General features: G+C 36.0%; 1 protein-coding gene across 11 annotated transcripts in view; it reads right to left on the bottom strand.

Moving 5' to 3' along the window:
* Positions 1 to 23830, bottom strand: part of DMD (dystrophin) — a 2329373-nt gene that overhangs the window by 508581 nt on the left and 1796962 nt on the right. For all 11 annotated transcript variants that reach the window (XR_011968542.1, XM_072616876.1, XM_072616880.1 and 8 more), the window contains one exon: positions 3194 to 3383. Coding sequence is in view for 10 of the 11 variants with exons in the window: in XM_072616876.1 (XP_072472977.1) it covers positions 3194 to 3383 (190 nt within the window). In the remaining variant the exon portion in view is untranslated. The remainder of the gene's footprint in view (positions 1 to 3193; positions 3384 to 23830) is intronic.

The raw sequence follows: 23830 nt of genomic DNA, 5'->3' as shown, positions 1-23830 counted from the left end.
TTCAATTCCATTATTTTACAGATGAGTAAACTGAGGCCAAGAGAAATAAGCAAATTGCCTCAGTTCACATAAACAAGTGACAGAGACAGAATTCAAACTCAGGCCTTCTAAATATAAATCTAATAATCTTTATCTTTCACCTCAATAGAGCAAGAATCAAGATGATGTGGAAGGCACAATGAGGGAATAAAAGGGCTCCCTTGTGGCTGGTATGGGAGTTATGCATTCCACAGCTCCCCAGGTCACATGGCTGTGGTGAGGAAGTCTATTCCACTCTGCTGGGATGGAAGTTTAAGGAAAGAATATGACAAGCAAGGGCATGAGAGATCTGGGAGGGAGTGGTCTGGTTGCATAGTTAGTTCTAGGGCAGGAAGAATCATTCCTCCTTACTCCCCCTACCCACATACCAGAGAGGTGACTTATACCCCCTAGGATGCTGGCATCTGGGGCAAAGACTAAGCCAACCCTACTAATGCATCTTTAATAAGTAAGAATCACTGCTCTCACCATATAAGCCAAACTGATGAATATGCATATATCCTTCATGTATGGTTATTGCAAAAGGGAGGCATTACAATTTATCTGAGATAGCACAGAGTGGCTGCCAATAGCTCTGATTAGCCTTTCTTCCATTCTGAAGCTGCCGATAGACATCACATATAGGCATGTAGACCCAGAACCTCTGGGATGATGTTCCAAAATTACTTCAGAGCTGCTTGTGTGATCAGGAAGTAAAGAAAGAAAATCAAACGAGACCTTTGTGGAAAAGCGCTATCGATCGACGTATCCTGTGTTCTTAAATGGCTTGCCCTTTGTATCTGCTCTTTAATTCCCAATAATGCGTGTCTCCCTGGGGAAGTCTTCCGCACCAAGCTTCCTGAAATTCTTGGCACAGAAACACTGAAGGGGTTTGGGGAACGATGACTCACTGGTTAACGACAGCTGTATTCTTAACGAAACCTACTGAGAGCTTTCTTATCACCTGCTGAGTAAGTCTGTTGGCAGTCACATCACCTGTCAGAGGTCGCGAGAGCCTTACATATTGTAAATAATATCCCTTTCAAATACTGTATTTCTTGAATTGTATTCTATGGTAAGATTTATCCTCTTCAGATTAGATGATAAGCTTGCTGAAGGCAGCGCATTGTTGAAGGCTTTATTTTTTTTATCACCAAACATAGTGGGCACACATATTAGGTGTTCAGTAATTGGGAAAACCATACTGTAGATGCACTGTATTTCCAGTCTGTGCCCCATGTCTGAAATGTCCACCTTCCTTACCTCTTCCTCTTACGTCTCTCTTTCCTGACAAGATTCAACTCACATGCCTTCTTCTACTCTTTCCTAACTCTCTGTACTCACCCTGACTAGTATACATATCCTTATCTGTATAAGTACATACCTATACTAAGGTACATGCTGTATTCCTTGATAGAAAATAAATTCCTAGAGGGCAGAGCCTGTTTTGGTTCTGCAGTTGTAGCTCTAGTGTCTAGCACAGTGTCTGATACATTGGCAGGTGCTTATTAAATGCTTCCTAATTGACGGATAAAGGTCTGATAAATTGTTTCTTTCACTGGATTATTATAGGCTACTTTGTTGTTATTGGGCTTTTTATTCTCTTTGAAGTTGATTATCAGGAAAAACGGTCATTTTATTATTAAAGATTTATAAAGCACCTTTTCTATGTTATTGGACACTGTGTTAGGCATTGGCTTTATTAAAAAAAGAAAAGAAAAGAAAGTAATAACCCCTACTCTCAAGGAGCCTATATTCTAACAGGGAAATTTCAGTTCAGTCAATTAATCAACAAACATTTCTTAAAGTAGTCTAGAGACTAAATAAAACACAGCAGTATATTTTCCAACTGTTCATCCAAGAGTTGTCAAAAAATAATACTTAGAATATTTTAAATTTCTATCACATGTTAAGGAATACGATTTCTACTGTTTAAAGAGAGCTACTTAAGAAAAAAAACTATATGCTTTAATGGAAGATAGTGGGTTTTAGTGTTTGTTTACAACTGTTTCCAGATCAGTCCAATTAAATATACGGGGACGTTAAGCATCATGGTGAGACCAAAAACATATTCTCCCATATAAGCTGCCATTTCTCTGATCCTTACTCAGCAACATACCAGTATGTTTAAAGCTTCCTACACATCGATACAAAATGAATTGAAATATTTTATGCTAAAATCTGCTTTTAATCAAACCTGAATGATCACTTTGACCTAGAATAATAATAAAAAATTCCAAAGACAAAGAAAGTAATCCACCCCCTCAAATATGTGTGGTTCTAAAATTCTAGATTTTTGTAATTTCAGGTATAAGTTGCTAAGTTAATATGATGACATCATTAATATGATGACAAGAGACCATAAATATGATATGTTGTAATGAACTTCCCATCCTTTTGTTGAATCACAACAGACAGCTACATCAGACAATCGCACCAAATGGCTCATGCCATTGCCTTTTGACAATATAAAATGCAAAAGTCATGGTCTGTGGACAAAAGAAATGAGTGCTTCGTTGAAATTAACATTCCTTTGGTGGATTATGATTTCAGTCAAAATCCTATTCTGAATGCAAATACTGAATTTTATAGACATCATTTTTGTTTTTAAGGAAAACCATTGTCAGAAAATTGTATGATCATTAAGTATGAAAAATTTAGCCATCTTGTCCATATTTGAACAAATCATGTTGGAAAGAAAGCCACAAACAGCCAGATTAACATTAAAAAATGTATTTGAAAGTAATGAAGGGAAATTGTTTCATTTAGCAACACTAAATAAAATAGACAATTTATACAGAGGCTCTCCACAAAAATTTAAATAATCACTCAGAAATCATTGCCCTCTGATTTGAATAATGCCAATGCTAGTTCTACATCAGCAAAGTTTCCCTTCAGAGAAAAGCATTGCTTGTTTGTACCTCATGTACAATCCACTTTACCTAAATTTAGCCTTACCTGGAAGGCCATGATATTGAGAAAAACTGCTAGAAGTCCTTTAGTGAATGACGTTTACATTTCGGTGGTAAAAATTCCCAAAGCAACCCTTAAAGACACCGGAGCATACAACATCTGTTTCATTGTACGCTAAGAATGTCCAATTTGTACCACAAAGGCTCAAAAGTAATTGCTCCCTCAGATTTTTAGTGCTCCAATTTGGAAGCTCTTGACTTACCTGCCACTGTTTCATGAGCTCTCGAACTCCCTTGGTGTCCTCCAGTACTCTCTCCTTGCGGGTGGCATCCTGCAGGACATTGGCTGTAGTCTCTGCCTCAGTGAGCCAGGCAAGGAACTTGTCCAGATCCAAGGGGAACTGTTGGAGCAGCCTATGGGTTGCTTCCAGAGCAGCTTCTCTCTCATTAACCCTGTACAAGAACAATTAGATTAATAGCATCAGAAGGGTTTAGTGAATTAACTTCATTAAAGAATGAAAAAGAAGATGAGAAAGAGATGTAAAGCTAATTCCCTAAACAAATACTTCTAGGTGCACATCTAGTCTACAAAGGGGTATGGGTCCAAATGGAAGGTATAGGTGAATATCTTTGAATAAGAAAATCCGTCAATAAGCATTTATTAAATGCCTGCTAAGTTCCAAGTACTGGGATTAGTACTTGATATTCTAACCTGAAATGATGGGTTTTCTTTTTCTTCTTTTTTTTTTTTAACAAACATTTATTTATTTTTCCTTTTTTTCTAATTAATAGCATTTTATTTTTTCCAATTACATGTGAAGATAGTTTTCAACATTCAGTTTTATAAGGTTTTGAGTTCTAAGTTTTTTTCTCCCTTAATTCCCCCCTCCTCCCTCCCAATTTGGCAAGCAATTCAATACAGGCTATACATGTACAATCATATTAAACATATTTCCATATTAGTCATGTTGTAAAAAAAGTTATCAGAACAGAGGAAAAACCAAGAGAAAGAAAAAATAGAGAAAATGATATACTTCAATCTGCATTCAGATTCCATAATTCTTTCTCTGGACGTGGAAAACATTTTCCATGATGAGTCTTTCAAAAATGTCTTAGATCATTGCATTGCTAATAAAAGCTAAGTCTATCAAAGTTGATTGAAAAAAAGTTGACTTTCTTGAGACCATAGATAATGGTTTACTGAAATTTTTGGATAATACATATACCAAAATGAACTTTTAAATTTTCAGAGATTTCAATTCAAATCAATTCAATTTACATGGGTCCAAATTGTCACCACAATCAAGGCATTTATTTATCTTCTTTGGGATTTAGTTTCTTCATCTGTAAACTGAAGGGATTTGGAATAGATAACACACAGTAATCGACAATATCCAAAGCACCGGGCACACACCACATTTGAGTCTCAGAGTCATCCTCTGGAGTAAGTATGATTGATATTATCTCAGTCATACAGGGGAGGAAGCTGAGGTTCAGAGAAGTATTAAAATACCTATGATAAATAGCAAAACCAACATTTGAAACCAATTCTCTCTGTCCCCAAGTCTGATGCTTTACTTACTATGCAACATTTCTCTCTTATGATCTCTAAAGTCCTTTCTAGCTGCAACTCTATGGTTCCATGCATTTATTCTTTCTCACAAAAACCTGTTTCCTAATTACAAGCTTCAAAAAAGTTTTTTTTAAATTTTTTCTCTTCCTCATCTCTCACAAATCAGTCGTCAAATTCAACCTGATTTCCTTTCACAATGTCTCTCCTCTTTCTTCCTTTCTTTCAAAAGGATGAAATGAACTTTGGACTTGTAGCCAAGAACAAAGTACAAATCCAGCCTCACACATTTGTTGTGCAACCCGGACGAGTCACTTAGGCTGTCTGCCTTTGTTTTCTGACCCGTAAAATGGGAATAATCACAGCGTCTACCTCCCAGGGTTGTTCTGAGGATAAAATGAGACAATACTTGTATAGTGCTTTGCCAGTGCTAACTATTGTTATTGCTATAATGTTCATTACCATTCCTAAGCCAACACCCAAGCATAATTCCTCATCATCACTCACTTTTACTATTGTGATAGCATTATTTTTAAAAATCATTTCCCCCCAACTCTCTTCCCCAGTCTAGTCTTCATATCATTACCAGAATAATTTTTACAGAGATATAAAAATTATTAATGTCTCCCTATTGACTTCTGACTAAATTCAAATTCCTTGGCATAATATTTAAAGACCACCAATATTGGTGCCATGTAATGTCCTGTAAACTACTTACCTACACGTTTGTATTCTATGATCAAAATGTGTTGTTGACTATCCCTAGCTGAAATTCCTATTCTTCCATCTCTGTGCTTTGGCTAATGATAACCCCTGTATCTGGAATCAGTCACTCAGTTAACATGTACTTATTAAGCACCTACTATGTGTCAGGCCCTTTGGTAGGGCCTGGGAAATAAAAACAAAAAAAGAAGAATATCTTCAAGTTAGTTATATTCTATGGACAGTGGAAAGCAGGACACACACACACACACGCACATAGATAGATAGATAGATAGATAGATAGATAGATAGATAGATAGATAGATAGATGTATAGACAAATAGATATATGTGTGCATACACACACCGTCCCTTCTCATACACTCCTATTAAAATCTTCTTTATTCTTCAGACTTCAGTTTAAATGCTAGCATACCCATGAAACCTTCCTTGATTGCTGCTTGGATCATACGGGGCATCTGATCTGTACCAGTGCACTCATTATGTATCATTTTGTATTATAGTTACTTGAGCATTCTTTAATACATTTTGAGCTTGTACCTCCCCCAGCATATAAAATAATATTCTGCACGTAAGTGTGGAATAAGTGTCTAAGATGAATTCAATAAGCATTTATTGAGCATCAATTATGTGCAAGAAACTAAGATTATCAATTCTTATCACTGCTTTTGGAAGGTTTATTCATTTTCCGGTACCATCAATGTTCACTGTCATGGAACAAGTAAAACTGAATAGAAAAGTAGCATTTCTCCCCCAGTATTCTTTATCTATGATACACGGGAGTTTCCTGTCCCAGCGACTAGATGCCAAGAAGGAGCAGGGAAAGAATGCCAAAGATAGAGAAGTGAAGACACAGATGAACTAAGAATAGTCTAAGAAAAAAAGGAAACTAAGGAGCTCAGAGTGAAAGCTAAAGCTGAAAGGGCAAAAGAAAGAAGAAGCAGGGGAAGGAGGAGGGAAATGTTAAAAAAAAAAAAAGAGGGCAGTAGGAAGGAAGAATTTGACATATATAGCACTGGTTTGCTTAGGCTGCACATCTCATCACTACACATCCATGCTACTGAGGGCTTTTTCAGTGGAAAACGATTTTGAATCTTTGTCAAGAGAATTAAAAAAAGATTCTAAAATGAAGCAATTAGAATGATAGGCACATTGTCTAAGGATATTTTTGCATAGTTATATATGTATATATTATGTATTTATGGGTGTGTATATATATATATGTGTATATCTATATACGTGTGTATATGTAGAAATATACATATGTGTGTGTGTGAGTGTGTAAAGCATCTAAATAATAACAGTTTGAGAGAAAAGGGAGAAGCAGTTGTACTGGAAATGTTCAGGTTTTTGTTTTTTATTTTTCATGGAATGTGGAAATTGGTACTCTATTTATATAGCTTATTTGCCTTCTACTAATACACAGATACTTTCTGTGATTATAAATGAGTTAAAATTAATTTTTAAAATTGAACTCCTGAATATGACACGCATTGCTCATTAAGAAAAGATTTTCAATAATTATGCAAAACTGCAATTTATTTCAGTAGCACCTTTATCATGGGTTGTGCATATTAGGCAATAAACAACTCCTGTAGAGCCCCAGGCAGCAGGGCACAAGCCTGAGCCATTTATTCATCACTGGTGAAGTTTTTGCTGAGCTGGCACTCTTTGGCACTGTAGTTATCGCTATCATACTAGATAAAAACCTCTGTGCATTAACTGATGACAGATAGAACGGGATTATGAAGATGCAGCTATTGAAAAAATAAGTACTGCACCTAAACTATTTATCAGTTCCCAAATAAACTTAACTGAACTCAATCTAATTGAGTAACAGCACATCAGAGTTTTGATTGGTCAAAGAAATTAAAATGCACAGAGTTCCAGAGCTAATTGTCAATGATGGAGAAATTGTGTATTGAGTGTACTGGGCTTTACAATTTTCAGTTTGTCTTTCCATATAAAAAGAACGATGAAAATATCCTTTCCTTAATGGTCTTTCAGTGACAATGAGTGTCTTCCTTTTATATTCTGACATCAAACAGATTTCTAGGACTGTGTAGTTCAAAGACCAGCCAATCCTTTATCCATCTCTACCAATATATCTGAGCTTGATCTAAATATTTTTACTCAATTTGTCATATTACAGATGACAAATAAAAATATTTCATCCTGACATATTCTCCAGTTTATCCCAGTCACGCAAAATGAAATGAAAGCTAGAAAGATAATTCCATGAGGTCAGGACAGAATAACAGACCAAGGAAAGGTGAAGGGATTAAGAAATTTATACTTTTATCTCCAGCTTCATCACAAGGATGAGGCAACCTTGAGGCATCTTAGTTTTTCAATCTGTAAACTCAAAACCCCATTTACCCTCTGTATCCAAAGGGATTAACTAGTAGATAACTTGCCAACATTTATTTATTAAAGTGGATGTACATAAATCATAGGAAAAGGTTCCTTTGAGACAGTGAGATTTTCAGTCAAGTCCTACCAGTGAGTTAATTACCTTGTAAATTAGGCCCTTAGGGAAAAACAGTAACTTTCTCAGGTCAGTGGGGCACCATTTTCTTAAATGGTACCCTTGTGGTCTGAAATACATTGAAAATATAAAGCTTAATATTTTCTGAGCAATCTAGACCATAGTCACCCCCCCTCCCCAATTCCAAGAGTGGTAGCAAGTCACTCCAAATGAGTGCTTTTTAAAGCTTCCATTGTCATTGATAAGAATTTCATTTTTTTCTTTTTGTGGGAATTTTAAGAACATTCTGCTTTCCTGGATCATTCAGAATTCTAACTAAGGCAGAGCAAATCAAGAGGGCACTGACTCACGTGTTCTTACAGTAGGTTACTGAATTTAATACTCACTTAGCAGGAATAATTCATGGAAATAAGAAATCACCAGATGGAATGTTTTTTCCCTATTTACCCTAGATGAGCTATTTTTCAGTCTTGCCCTGCTCTTTCTCCCCTGATAGAAACCTATGTAGCAATGACCTTGAAAGTATCCCAGAGTCTTTAATGGGATCTTGAAATCCAACTTTTTTCACCAAAATCTCTTCCCCAATCTTGCCAACAACTGAATTTATCTTTAATAAAATTTTATTTGGGAGAGCCTTTTGAACAGTTTATTCGGGGCACATTTGCGGTTCTAGCTTCAGACAGCAGAATTGTTAGTTACATCTCTGGTATATATATGCATGTATATATAATCCCTAAATTTAATTATGCCAAGCACAGATTATGAATAAGTAAAGGGTTTTTCATTTCCATATTTGTGCATGCAAAATAGCTCTTAATGCGTTTCTTAATTTCCTATTTCCCCTAACCATATGGTTTGAAATGTTTTTCCTGACAAATATAAATGTTAAAATAAAGAACTATAAAATTTTTTTAAAAAAACATTTGAGAAGAAAGGAAGGAAGGAAGAAAAGAAGGAAGGAAGCATTTATTAAGACCTTACTTTGTGCCAGGCACTGTGCTAAGTATTTTACAAATATTATCTCATTGGATCCTTTCAACAATTCTGGGAGGTAGGTATTCTTACCTATTTTACAGCTAAAGAAACTGAGGCTGACAAAGACTTAAGTGAATCCTCTGGGGCCACACAGTAATTAAGATGACCTAAGTCAGATTTGACCTCAGATTTTACTGTCTCCACGACCAGAGCACTATCCATTGTAGAAAAAAATAAGTCCAAATGAAATGATGAATACTTTTACTCCTGATGATAAAATTAACAAAGACCCCTTCCACAAAAGAAATTATGGTAAGATGAAGAAAAAAGTAAAAATATAATGAATGAAAATATTAATACAAATTAAAAATGCAATTAATACATAGCTATCTTTTTCTAAATTGGTCAGAATTTAATAACTCTTGGGACTCAGATGTAGTCTCTGTAATAAAGCATGTATAAATGTCTGGTGAGAATTTGTGAGTTCAAAACATTTTCTGGTGACCTCAGATGTTTTGAACCTACATGTAAGCCTATATTTCACCATATTCTCTAAACAAAGTCCTTAAGGAGACCGATCTTTAGTTAAATGATAAGGTAGACTGTCGTGACATGAAGACTACTTCTTCAGTATAGCTAAGACATGAACTTTGAGAATATTGAGTCCTGCCCATGCAGGGAGCAGAGAACCACACAGTTCACCCAAAGGAAAGGTAGGTAAATCTCATCCTCATTCCTTTTTCTTATGTGACATGAGACTGAGGGACCGACATTGTTTAGATTTTTTTCCCCTGATAATAACAAATTTTCTTTAAAGCTCTTACCCTGAATACTTAGAAATGAGAATTGCATTATAAGGTGTGAAATGTTAGAACTTTATAACTCTACCTGACTCTTTTACCTGTCCCCCAAGGTCACATCAAGTCTCTTGGGTATGAAACTGGTCATGTGAAATGACTCTAGAAATTCTGTTGTCTTTTCAAGGGATTCTACATATTCGCATTAGAAACAAAAAAGTTTCAGTGGATTTGGAGTCAGGATCTAGGTTAAAATTGCAACTATTGCTTACTATCTTGGAAAAGTATCTGTGCCACTGCTTACTTGTCTGTGAAATGAGGAATTTGAGCTAAATGACCTCTGAGGTTCCTTTCAGTTCAAAATCTATCATTATATAATCTGATATCTTATCAGATCTGGTCATTTTGTCCATTGGTTTTGTTTAGCTCTGTGTATGTTTGTTTTCTGTGTTACATAGAAGGCTTTAAATTGGGCATAGGAAGAAGGAGAAGGATATATATGTATGTGTGTGTATACACACACACATGCACACACACACACACACACACACACACACACACACACACATACACACACCCCAGAAGCAGGTAGTAGCTCAGTAATGAGAGCACTTGTCCTGGGGTAAGGAAGACCTGAGTTCAAATCCAGTTTTAACTAGCTACATGACTGACCTTGGGCAAGTACTTTAAAAATCTCTATATGACTCATTTTCCCTAACTGTAAAATGAGGTTACTAATAGCACCTACCATTAAGGATTGCTGGGAGGATCAATTGAAACAATGTTGTAGAAGTGTTTAGTAGAGTGCCTAGAAATTAGTAAGTGATACAAAAATGCTTATTTTTTTCCCCTTGTCTTCCTCTTACATTAGGAAATGACTGTAGTCCAGAGCACAAAGGTACGAATAAAACTTTTTTTTTAAGAGATTGATGATTCTAAATGATGAGAACCTGATAAACTATGCCTTCAACTCTATCAGTAAAACACTGACTTTGTCAGTCATTTTTCAGTTGTGTATGACTACGTAACACCATTTGGGTTTTCTTGGCAGACATACTGGAATGGTTTCCCATTTCTTTCTCCAGCTCATTTTACAGAGGAGAAAACTGAGGCAAACAGGGTGAAGTGATTTGTCCAGGGTCACACAGCTAGTAAGTGTCTCAGGCCAGATTTGAACTCAGGAAGATGAATCTTCCTGACTCTAAGTCCAGCACTCTATCCACTGCACCACCTAGCTTCCCTATGTAACACCAAAGAATTCTGTATAAAGCTGGATATCTGTCCAGACCTCATTTCAGTCCTCCTGTCAATTCCTTTCCCTTGTATCCCTTCTCACCATGTTGAGGGGCAGAGTGGGGGAGAAGACGGCTGCCCACAAAAAAAGTGTGAGAAAAGAGTGCTTAGTATTTCTCAAGGCTAGGATTGTGAGGACTGATTCATGTCAGTAAGGCATCCCTTGCTTAGATGCATAGATGAAAACGCACTATGTCAGTTCTAAGCAAGTATAGGATTATAAAGAATACAAAGCAATGTGCTATCATAGAAGATAAATACAAACATGCTGAATACAAGCAAACACTATGCATTCTTAGGATAGACTGACAGAAAGTTATTTAGCCCAGGTGTTTCCGTAAGTGTGATAAATTGGGAAATTCACAGTGCTCAGTGGTCCGCTAAATCGTACTTCCATATGCTAGTCTAGTGTTCTCACAAAGAGCCTCCAGATAAAGTACTCTGGATTATTTCTTCTTTATTTGACTTTTGTTTGAATTTGTAATCATTATGTTTTTCTGTGATATATTTAAGGAAAGAATTAATAATGAAGTTCATAATTTAGGTCATGGGTGAATAGGATATTTAGAAACTTGAGAAACAGAATTTGATGGAGGCAAGAAAGGATGTCTTAGAAGCATTTCAAAGCTGGAAATGCACAGTCTAAAATGGTGGATGCCATTACTGTCTGCAGTGCTAGCCAGCGGCCTCACTTCTTGCTCTGGTGATTCCCTAAGATGTTCTATTTACTTCTTTGGCCATGTGAGGACACACAGAAGAGGAGGGAAGGCAATGATTTATTTAGGCATATGAAGAATAATTCTATAAACGGGCTCCAGATTCATCCTAGGAAAATTATTGATGGCACCTGGAGTGCCTTTCATAGAAATGTACTAAATAAACATTTGTTAAATCAACTGGAATGAAATTGATTGTCATCATTATATCTGGGCTGTTTCTAGAGCCTATGATGATATTGTAGACTCGGCAGTCTATATTTATCACTGCTCTGACCTAGGAAATTACATTATGTGCCTCTGATAAGTCATTGTTTCATCATGGAGTGACTTAGGCTGGGCTATGCCAAAAGAAAAACACAATAGCATTTAGCACATAAAAGGCACTCAAATATCCTTGTTTGTAGAAGTAAAGACCCAGGCCTGGAGTTCAGGAAAACTGATGTGACCTTAGACACTTACTAGCTCTGTGACCTTGGGCAAATTATGTAACCTCAGCTTCCTCATCTGTAAAATGGAGATAATAACACCTACCTCACAAGACTCTTGTAAGGATCAAATAGATAAAAACTGTAAGGAACTTAATAAAAGTACTATAAAAATTAGTTGTTAATTATTATTATACAAATACATATCTAAGAGGAAAAGAGTTAGAAGAATTTACTAGAAAATCTATTTAAATTCTTTTCTGAGTGATAGTTGATGGAAATATCCTTTTTAAAATAGATGAATTGGATATAGTTATCACTAAAGGCTCATTAAAAACTGAAAGAGGGAACAAAAACCACTTGTGGAATGGTTGTCAAATGGCATAGCCAACTGACATCCATAGAGTTCTTTCCACTGGCAGCCAGAGGTCTTTTCTGGGTTTAGGATACAATTCAGGGGTAAAGCACATGCCAAAAAGAGCAATGATCTAAAGGGGAATAGCTATAGAAAGGAGGTATCAGGGGAACACAGTAGCCTGTAGCTACCAAAAAAAAATTCCAGGCTTATTTAATTGATGACTAGACAATCAGTCTCAATCAATCAACAAACATCATTATTATCATCAAAAGCTTAAAACCACTTCCCCTTCAATATTTTTTGCTTTCCTTTTCAATTATTTTAGCTAGTCGTATAGGTGTAAAATGATATCTCAAAGTTGTTTTGATTTGCATTTCTCATCAATAATGATTTAGAGCATTTGTTATATGACTATAAATTGCTTTACTTCATTGAAAAATGCCTGTTCATAACCTTTGACCATTTATCAATTGGGGAATGACTCATAGTCTTATGGACTTAATAAAATCCTTTGTATATTTGAGATATGAAACCTTATCTGAGAAACTGTCTATAGAATCCCCCCAACCCAATTTTCTGCTTTCCTTCTGAACTTGGCTACATTTGTTTTATTTGTACAAAACCTTTTTAATTTAATGTAATCAAAATTATTCATTTTACAGCTAACTTTGCTCCCTACCTCTTGTTTATTCGCAAATTTTTCACCTATCCATAAGTTTGATAAGTAATATGTTTTGTGTTCTTCCAATTTTCTTGAAATATCTCTCTTTGTATCTAGGTCAGCTATCCATTTTGACCTTATCTTGGTAAATGGGGTAAGATATTGGTCTATGGAGGGGATGTACAAAAACTGGGAAACAAATTCATTGCTGGTGGAATGGCGAACTGTCCCAATTATTTTGGAGGGCAATGTGGAAGTATTCCCAAATAGTTATTAAACTGCCTCTAACCTTTGGCAGAGAAATACTGCTACTAGGTGTATTTCCAAAGATGATTAGGGAAAAAGGAAAAGAACCTATATGGTCTAAACTGTTTATGGCAGCTCTCTTTGTGATGGTAAAGAACTGGAAATTGCAGGGATGCCCATCAGTTGGGGAATGGCTAAACCTATATATTGTGGCATATGATTGTGATGGAATATTTCTGTGCTATAAGAAATGATAAGCTTAATGATCTTAGAAAAACATGGAAAGACTTGCATGAAATAATGAAGAACAAAATGAAAAGAATGAAGAGAACTGTGTAAGAGCAATATTATTTCATGAATGACTTTGAACACACAAGTTATTTTGGTGAAATAAACTAAAATAACATAAAATACCCAAATTAATTATAAAGGACATATTGAGAAAGACATTATCTGCATTCAGAGAAAGGAGTGATAAATAGATGTATAGAATAACTTTACATATATACATACATATGCGTTTATGTATGTGTATATATACATACATATTTGTGTCTACTACTAGCCATCTCTAGGGTGGGGGAAAGGGAAGAAAAAAGAAGAAAAGAAATTTACATGATAACTGTTGTAAATTTAAAAGGAATTGTAAGTTGCACATAGATTTGCAGTTTCACAGGAAACCATCTTTTTATTATACTATGTTAGGGAAATGTTTATTTTATTCCATAAATTAAAAATAACATTTTTTTTTATAAAGCCTAAAACCTTGTGCTGTGTGTGGCAGAGGGGAGGGAAGTGACGGTAAAATTAAGAGAAAATGAAGAAGTGTATAAGAACTAGCACTCCTTTGGGAGAGTGAGTAGTAAGTAAGTTATATGTTCTTCTAAGTCTTGGAACTCCCTATGCTAACCTGCCTGTTGTTGCACCCAAGAAAGCCCCACTAAGATTCTATATAACTAAATCCCACCTCTTTAAAAGCTCACCACAGCATCTTCACTGGAAACAAGAAAGTGCAGAGGCAGGCTAATAGTATCGATATAAAAGAGGGCATCCGTGACAACTACTTAGTGCAAAAGGCTTTGGAGGTGGCGATGACCAACTCAGGCCAACAAGTTAACATCTCTCAGAGGAGTCTACTGTACTTTACCCAAAAGATAGTCAGAACTAATATAAGGAAATGGAGCTTACAGTAGATAGCAATGAGGACATTATAGAAAAGGGAACACAGAATCAGGACAGAATTGTACAGAACTTCCATAAATGCCATCAATCCTGGGAAGCTAAGGACAATTTTAAATTCATAAGGGACAAAATTCATTGATGTGAATCGAATGCCTGTATTTAGTTTGTATGAGTTCTCTGTGCATTGTCTTCAGTTGGGTTGTCACTATGGGCAATACTTCATAGCTCACAAAGCTACTGTCAAAGTACTTTGAAGTAATCATGGGAATGTATCCTGGTGCTACTGCTCCCATGTAGGTCACCCTTTCCAATTATATGCAAATGACCATCATGATGACTCCATTCCAGATGATTTTGGCACAGTTACTGACTGTGTGAAAGCATTTCATTGTATGATTATAGAACCTCAGAGCTGGAAGTTACCTTAGCTGTTTTCTAATTCAAACTTCTCATTCTAAACTTTCTACAACATTCTATAAGGTGGCCATATAATCTTGTTTACTTCCAGTGACTGGAGCTTGCAATTTAGGTAAAACATTTCAGTAAGAAGGGTTAACACCATTAGAAAATTCCTCATATTAATTCTACATCTCCCTCACTTCCCATACATTGATTCTAGTTCCACCCTGGAAAGCAACACAAAACAAGTCAATTTCATTTTTCCACATGATGTTTCTTCAAATATGTGAAGATAGCTATGCTATGATGACTCCCCTTCTCCAGGCTGAACACTACCACATCCTGCAGATTGTTCTTAATAGGATCATACCTAACTGACAGTCCAAATTTTCCATAACTGCAATTGTTGATACAGATTTGCTGTTAAATAACTTACAAGGAGAGTATTATAAAAACATAAATTGCTCTGTATTTTATTTTCAGAGAGGAAGAGATACATGCCAATATCAGATAAATTAGGCACAGCCACATAACCTGTGGTCTCATCACAGACATCAAGCTCTCTGACAAAAAGATCCTTTTCTTCTATAGCAATTCTATTAGCAATTTACACTAATGGGTGGCATGAATCTAAGCAAAAGCCTTCAATAAAGTAGAACCCCGGAACCTATTATTTCCCTGCCCAGCAACAACTTTAAGAATGAGGTTGCATTTATCTTTGGGAGCCTGGGGAATACTAAGAGTTATATCTCATGAGTTATATATGCTTGGGCTGTTGTCGTGGGAGGAAAGGAGTTTTTTGCTTTTACCATTTGGTCAGGCCAATATAGAAATGGGGCTATGCCATATCCTCTCAGATTAATTATTGGTGCTTGCTATTAATCCATGAATCCGCCATTGCTTTTAGCAATGATGACTACATTACTGAAGGTACAAGGAAGGAGAGAAAGAAATCACTCCCACTGGAGCTTAAAAATATCTGGCCAGTCCTTGCTTCAAAACACAAAAATCCATTTTCAATGCAAATTTACAGGTTCACTATTCGCAGACATCTGAATTAACGAGGTTCTCATCCTCTATCTCCTGAGGTCTAGTACTAAATTACCCAAACTTACCAGAGTTAATTGGAAACCATGACCTAAATGTTCCCAACGTATTGCTGATTAGTTAGCAGCAAACTCATTCCCATCTTTTGTCACCCGAGACAACACATGATGACTTTTAAAAATGTGTAGAAATAACACCAAAAGCAGGTTTTCTTTCCCAAAATGAACCACAGCTTTGAAGTGATCTGTTCAAACTTTCTTCATGGGTAAAGAAATTTTAATTAAAATTTCATTATCTTATACTTTAATATTAATTCCACAACCTTCAGAAGTAAGATAAAATGTGTTTTGAATTACATTTGTTTGTTTGTTTTTTTTTTTAGCACATATCCTATCACTTGCATTTCTTCGATCTGAACTTAAAAAAAAGATACGATTTGCAAGCAGCAGTTATGGAAGAAGAAACATCCTAATTATCAGTTCTCATGAAATGATTGGAACACTTTAGAGAGGAAAATGTTAGAATACATGTGGAATGTGTCGATTCTACTCTTACTTATCATTACACTGTTCCTTTGCTTTGCATTCTGGGTAAAATCCCTTGAGAAAAATTAAAATGAAAGTAGAAAAGTTCACAACAACCTAAGAGATGTAGTATCCAAGAAGAAATTATATTTTAATATCATATTTTGGTTTATTTCAAGGAAATCAATATTATTTAATCAAAGACCTATACTTTATATTTTTCTACTTAGAGGTGTCCCAAGAAACCTATCAAGATTAGTTGAATTCTATTAATTTAGATTACTGGTTCTGAACGTTAGGATGTGATATGTTAGGGTTACTGGCAGGAGGTATCTGTAGGAGGCCACAGGAGGAGAAAAGATGACTTGCTCCTCAACTTCCTGGCCAAACACAGAATAAAGGGGAAAAAACTGGGTAACATTTCTTGGGGAGGAAAAAGATGACTGGGAGGAGAGATTGGCCCCAGGACGGCTCTAATTTTCTAAGCCACAGTATTAGCAGCAATGTTTCCTACCAAAAATAATAGGTGAAGATGCACCAGCTCCACAAAAGCTACCATCTTGGATTTCTACATCGGGCAACTCCACTTCATTCTATCTAACTCATAACTACAGTATCTTCATTACAGATATTCTTGCCATGATTTCTGATTGTGTGAAAGTATATTATCTTCTCATTATAGGATCACAAAATATAGAGGTAGAAGGTACTATACCTTCTAATTCATTTGCTAATCCAATGCAAGGAGCCTTTAGATGGACAACCAATGTCTGCTTGAATACTTCCACTATGGCTTTATTTATTTACTCATTCATTCATTCATTCATTTATTTACTTACTTCTTCATTCGTTTGTTTGTTTGTTTGTTTGTTTGTTTGTTTATGCCACTTAGGTTCCTGAGGATTATAAGTGCCTTGAGGACAGGGAATATTTCATGTTTGCCTTTGCATTCCCACCACTATGAGAGGTAATGTAGAGTAGTGGGTAGAGAACTCGTCTTAAAACCTTGGTCAGTTTCCACTTCAAAGGGCTTTGTGACCCTGGGCAAGTCACTTAACTCCTCAGCACTCTATAAAACCCTCTAAAACCATAAATTGCAGAGAAAGTGCTGAACTATGCTAGAAGAAGAAGTTTTCTCACTTTAGAATTTCATACACCAAGGAAATCATAGGTCCTGTCCCTATCCCTAACTCCAACCTATAGTAGGACCTTATTAAATTTGTGTTGATTGATTAATGATGGTGTTAAGCAAGGGTAGTAATTTAAAATGCATGTAATGGTACCCAAAGTGAAGGGACACTTCTATTGTGACTCCTCAAGCAGTTTTCAGCTTGGCTATTGGGTAGCGACTTTTTTTAATGCCGCAGAAATTCACAAAATCCACTGAATAAGAAGGAAAGATTTTGTTCTGCTTTGGTGGAAACAGTATATGCAGTTTTTGAACTGTAGAGTCAGAAAGGCTCATTTTGTTGTTCAGTCCTTTTTCACTTGTGTCTCACTCTTTGTGACTCCATTTGGGGCTTTCTTGGCCAAGATACTGGAGTCCTTTGCCATTTCTTTCTCTAATTCATTTTATAGATGAAGTAACTGATACAGACAGGATGACTTACCCGGGGTCACACAATTAGTAAGTGTTTGAGGCCACACTTGAACCAGGGCCCTATACTCTATCCACTGAACCACCTAGCTGCCCAACAAAAATATTCATTACTGCCCAATTTTACAATCCTAGTGAAAAAACATCGGGAGCCAATGATTTAGCCAAGACACTTCTTTCAAGATGCACAAGCGTCCAATTCTTTATTTTGGGAAAAGGGAAGAATAGGACATTGTAGTAACTTTGCAGAAGAGTCTTCTCCTTTGCACTATGTATCCTGTATAAAGCTTGTTTGTACATATTTGTTTACTTGTCTATTCCATTAATTACAAACTCCTTGAGGGCAGGAATTGTATTTTGCCCCTCCCCCCTTTTGTATTCCTAGAGCTTAACACACTGCTTGACATATAGGAGGCACTGAATAAATGTTTATCGATTGATTGACCTAAAGAAAAGGATGTCTCCCTACCTCAAAGAGAATCATGGTGGTGCTAGGACACAGTACTGCTGACCTGTAAAAATCCCGATGCCTTGTCCTATTATTGGGCATGGCCAACAGTCCCTGTAACCCATGATTCATGACATTGGAATAAGTATTCCCTGAACCACACACAGATACACAAACCAATAGACCAAGCATTACGTATACTGTAATCACAAAGACTGCCTTTTTATGAGCAGAAAGACTGCTCTCTTTTTTCTATGCTATTCAGAACATTGCCTGCATTCTGGAATGAAAGGAGGGAAGAACTAAACCTAGTAATAAATTAGGTCAGGCATCCTAATTTCCTTCTGCTTTAAACAAATTACTCATGGTTTTTTGTGATGCTAACACAAAGCAAGTTTTAGTCCAAAAAAATAAATCTTAAAAAAAGATCTTTGTGCTACAATAGTGTTGATGAAATGAAACCAAATTTCTTCACCTCCAGAAAATCTTGTGCCCAAAATCTATTGTTTGGTCCTTTGGATATTTTATAACTGGGTCACACAATCTCATATTCCATTTTTCAATTAAGTTAGAAATAAAATGAATGCATAAAATGTTCTATTTCCCCACAACTGTTGTTCCTAACCTCTTTTCTCTTTAAACATCCCCCCCCCCCCAAATCCCCCTATTGCTTTGCCTTACTTTCAAAAGGTGGCTAATAACCTCACCTTCTGTTTTACAGAAAAGAATGAGACAATGTAATGTAGGCTCTATCAACTCTGCTCTCTGTCCTTTTCAATGTCTACACACATCTTCTTCCTTCTAGGCTCAGAAAAAGAAGAGACACTATTTTCCAAAGCTAACTCTTCTGCTTGTATCTTTTCTATCTCATCTATAAGAACTTGTGGTCATTTTTATCCACTTTCATGTATTTTCTACAGTTTCTCTCTTCTGACTCTTTTCCTTCTGCTTCAGGGTCTCATCTCCCTAAAATAAATACATACATTAATAAAAAGATACAGCTCCTCCTTGATCCTACTATGCTCTCAAGAAATTATCCTCTATAATATTATTTGCATCTTTTCCATTTAACTGTAGCCACTTTAGTTAATGACCTCATTTCTTTCTGTCTAGTTTTTTAGAACATTTTCTGAAGCAGTCTTCCTGACTCTTTTCTGTGCCCTTTCCAAGTCATTTTTCATGCTTCTGGAAAGAATCTTCTTAATAAATTACTCCTCTCATCTTCTCTCTTCTCTACTCAACAACCTTCAAAGATTTTCCTTTGCCTATCAAATAAACTGTGAGCTCCTTGAAGCCAGGAATTGTTTCATTTGTGTCTTTGGATCATTTGCATCTAGTACTTACAGGCATTAAATAAAGGTTTGTTGAGCTGAGTAAAAGTTCCTTATCTTGGCGTTTAAAGACATCCATAATCAGGGTCTGACCTACCACTCTAGACTTAATGCATGCTCCATCCCATTGTGAAGACTATAGTGAACTTCAAATGTTGTGAGTCATGGGCTAGAGGAACGGTTGGCCATACCCACCGAGAGGACAAGGTATCTGGGTTTTGCAGGTCAACAATCCTGTATTCTAGTACCATTATAATTCTGTTTGAGGTAGGGAGACATCTTCTTCTTTAGGTCAGTTAGTCAATAAAACTGGGACTGCCCTTGCTCAAACCCATTCCTTGAACCCTCTCATATCCTAACTCATCTCCTTTCTTTCAGGGTCCAAATTACATGTCATCTCCTCCAGAGGTCCTTCTCGGTAGCTCCTTCCTAAGACATCCCCCTCGTTCCATCTCTTTCCCAGAATTTCTCTAAGCATTTAGTTTTAGGATTTGTCTTTTGTATTTATATTCCCTCTTTGTATCATTGTTCTATGTGTACATTTTCTTTCCTCTTTGATAGAAAATAAACTTCTTGATTAGTACTTGTGCTTTATATACCTCTGCATCTTGAGCGCTTAGGTTTGCACATAATCGGGAAACTTAATAAAAGTTTTATGAATTTCTTTTAAAGAATGAGATAAACCCAAGTCCTTATAGTTGTATAACAGGTAACTATGGTTTCTCATGCTACGTCATACACAAATCTGTCCTTCAGTGAACCTTTCTAGCATTTCTTTTCCTTTCTCAGCTTACAATTACCATACTGCAGGTTGTTATATCATTTGGTTCTTTTGCACTTGTCCTATCTGCTGGGGAAATTTAACTTAGGGGAGATAAGACTTAGCTTAGGGGAAACACGATTGTTGTCTTGAAATATTTGAAAGGCGTTCAAGTGGTAAAGGATTACATTTGTTCTGCATGTCCCGGGTAGGAAAAACTGGGGACAATGGATGGAAGTTACAGAGAGAGAAATTTCTATTCAATATAAAGAGGAATTTTTGAACCAAAAATTGAATAGACCATGGTAATAGTGAATTTCCTATCACCAAAACTCTTTGAGAAAAGGTTAGATGATTACTTCTTGGGGACCTTGTATGACTGAATTTTTACTGCAGGTAGATTTCTAAATTTTATGCTAAACAGAGTCCTGTATGTGCTTTAGGTTATATCTTTTAAATGACATTTTTTTAAATTTTTCCCCAATTATATGTTTAGACAATTTTTTAAACTTTTAAAAATTTTTGAGTTCCAAATTCTATCTCTCCATCCCTCCTTTCATTTTTCTCCCCAACCCCAGATGGTAAGCAATCTGATATGGTTTATACTTGTACAATCATATATAACATTTCCATATTAGTCATTTTGTACAAGAAGACTCAAATAAAAAAAGAATGAAAGAAAATGGAAAAATAGCAATAGAGGTTATATCTTTAGGTCAATGGCAATTTTAAAATGTCTTATTCAGTTTTGCAGTACCCCTAAACAAAAAATAATAAATCAGATTATAACAGTTGACCTGTTTTTATCACCTAAATGTCTGGAAGGTGAATATAAGATCCTTGAGGATAGGAGCTATTGCACCTTTTATCTTGTGTCCCCAGTTTCAAGAACAGTTCCTGACTCATACTAGGTATTTAATTAATGCTTATTGAATTGAATTAGCTTCTAAATTTGTAACTCTGTTCTGTCCTATAAAGATTTGGTCAAAATGTTTACCTCAGAGTGACATGTACTATAATGGCAATCAGAACTGTCAGACCCTTTGGTTATCTGGTATATGTTTAATGTATTCTCTAATTCCACATACGTTCAATTATGGGAAAATTTTAGAGGAAATAACATTTTAGGACTGAATTATAAGAAAATTCAAAACACAAAATGGCTGTCATATATTGCACTTACTCAGTAAATGGCTGCTGCTGGTAAGATTATTTTGATTTATATGTTTTTAAAGTTTTATGTTTAAAATATTCTCCCTCAGAAAATTTTATGGCAAAATAGATTCATTAATGAGAAAGATATTTACTGAACCTAATATAACAAGGAGATCACTAAATATCAAATTAACTCTCATGCTGAATATTTTGTAATACTCTCAAAGAATGACTCTTATTTTGAACATATTAAATACTTATTTATGATTTATTAAAACAGGATATGGGATTATAAACATCTAAAGATAATGAAAACTAATAATCAAATTAATTAAAATTTAAAGTAACTAGTTGCCCCCCCCTTAATTACTGTAGTAAAACCACATTTAATGAAAACTAGATAATTTGAAATGCATTTGATGACATTACACAAATCAATGATAACTCACAAAGAACATTCTCCAACTACTTGAGTTGGATGGCCTCCCCCTCCTCTCCCACCCCTCAGTGAAATATCTGGTCAATGGACCCAGATGGCTCAGGAGGGGAAAGTGAGGCTTGTGACCTGCAGAGCCCTCCCTCACTCAAAACAAAGTCAAGTGCAAGTCATGTTATCATTTCTCTGATGTCATGGTATGCTTCTAAAACTAAGGACAAACAGAGACAGACAGACAAAGTTACAGTCCCCAAAGGAATGAATCTGGTGATTTACCAGTGTAGAAATGCTCTCTGATTTATAAATACCAGATTTATGAAAACCCTAGAGGTAGGAATGGCCAGACTACCCTGTGCTAGGCACTGGAAAGCACCACAATTATTACCTGAACCTATCTATTCTTCCCAAAGTGTAGGCAGCCACTGGTGGCTAAATTGAGGCTATGGTAGGGGAGAAAATATTTTATGACCTTTCCCCCACTTTCTTCTTGCCGAAACTACCAAGTGAAGGTGTGGGGAGAGGGGGAGTGGAAGGAAGAGAAGTGAGAGGCAGAGGAGAAATGCTTACTCTATGTGTTTTGGAATGTATTTTCCCATAGGCATGACATTATAAATAGTGGTTAGTTTCCCAACCCATGAAAGTCTATTTAATCCATCATGTAGAAAATTTTGGGTTCCTGTAGGCCATTTATAATAGTGTTTCTATGGGAAAATATATTGTAAGTTGCAGACAGTCCACCTATAAGAGAAGTTTTGAACATTCCCTATTTGTAAGGTAGGGGTGTCTTGTTCTGGAATTATTGCTGCAGATAGAACAGATGTATCTTTTTTTGACTGTAACAGCAATTTAGATAAGCTAACATAGCCCTGTTCAGGTTTTGGTCTTTCTGTTGCCTGCAAGGTAACTTTAAAAATCCCTCTTTGCTGTGTTTAGTGATCACAACCCTCTGCTGTGAGAGCAGTAACCTTTCAGACACTATGCTCACTGCACCTTGCCACCCTTTCACCTTTTGCACTGGCCCTCAATGCCTTCTTCTAAGGCAGCTTGTCTGTGAGATTCCCATAAAGCCAGAGTTGTCTCCTCCCCTTCCCATCCTACCCCACTCATATTCATTTACAACAAATTCTATTAGGATTTTGTTCTTAAGAATGTCCCCTCCTTCTTGAGTCTATTTCTGTTTTAGAGACTCAGGCCAGAAGATCCTATCTTTCTTTTCTTAGAGCTCTTCAAAGATCTTCACATTGACAATCTACAATGGACATTTTAGAAAAGGGCTGATGTTATCGTCCTTATCCTGTTGCTCTAAGGATCTGAATAATGATAATATAATAAAAATAATAGCTAGCATTGGCATTACTATGTGCTAGGCACTGTGCCAAACTGTATACATATTATCTCATTTAGTTTACCCAATAACCCTGGGATGTAGGAGCTATTATTACCCCTGTTTTATGGATGAGGAAACTGAGGCAAACCGGGGGTTAGTGACTTGACCGAGATTACACAGCTAGAAAGTGTCTAAGGTCCCATTTGAGCTTAGGTTTCCTGACTCTAGGCTCAATGCTCTATCTACTATACTCTTATTGTGTTATAATATTATTATATTATTGCCTATTATTATTATTATTAAATAATAAAATAAGTAGAGGAAGTGAAATCTGTTGGAGAAAACACAGGATCAAATTCCTACGCTGCTTCTTCCTAGCCTAATGACCATGAGCAAGTAATTAAACCTCTAAGAGTTCTAGCTTCCTCATCTTTAAAGTA

The sequence above is a fragment of the Notamacropus eugenii genome, chromosome 5 (genome assembly GCF_028372415.1).
Source record: "Notamacropus eugenii isolate mMacEug1 chromosome 5, mMacEug1.pri_v2, whole genome shotgun sequence".
Classification (NCBI taxonomy): Eukaryota; Metazoa; Chordata; class Mammalia; order Diprotodontia; family Macropodidae; genus Notamacropus; species Notamacropus eugenii.
Note: the sequence above shows the minus strand (reverse complement) of the source record. Positions and strands in the feature narration are given on the sequence as shown.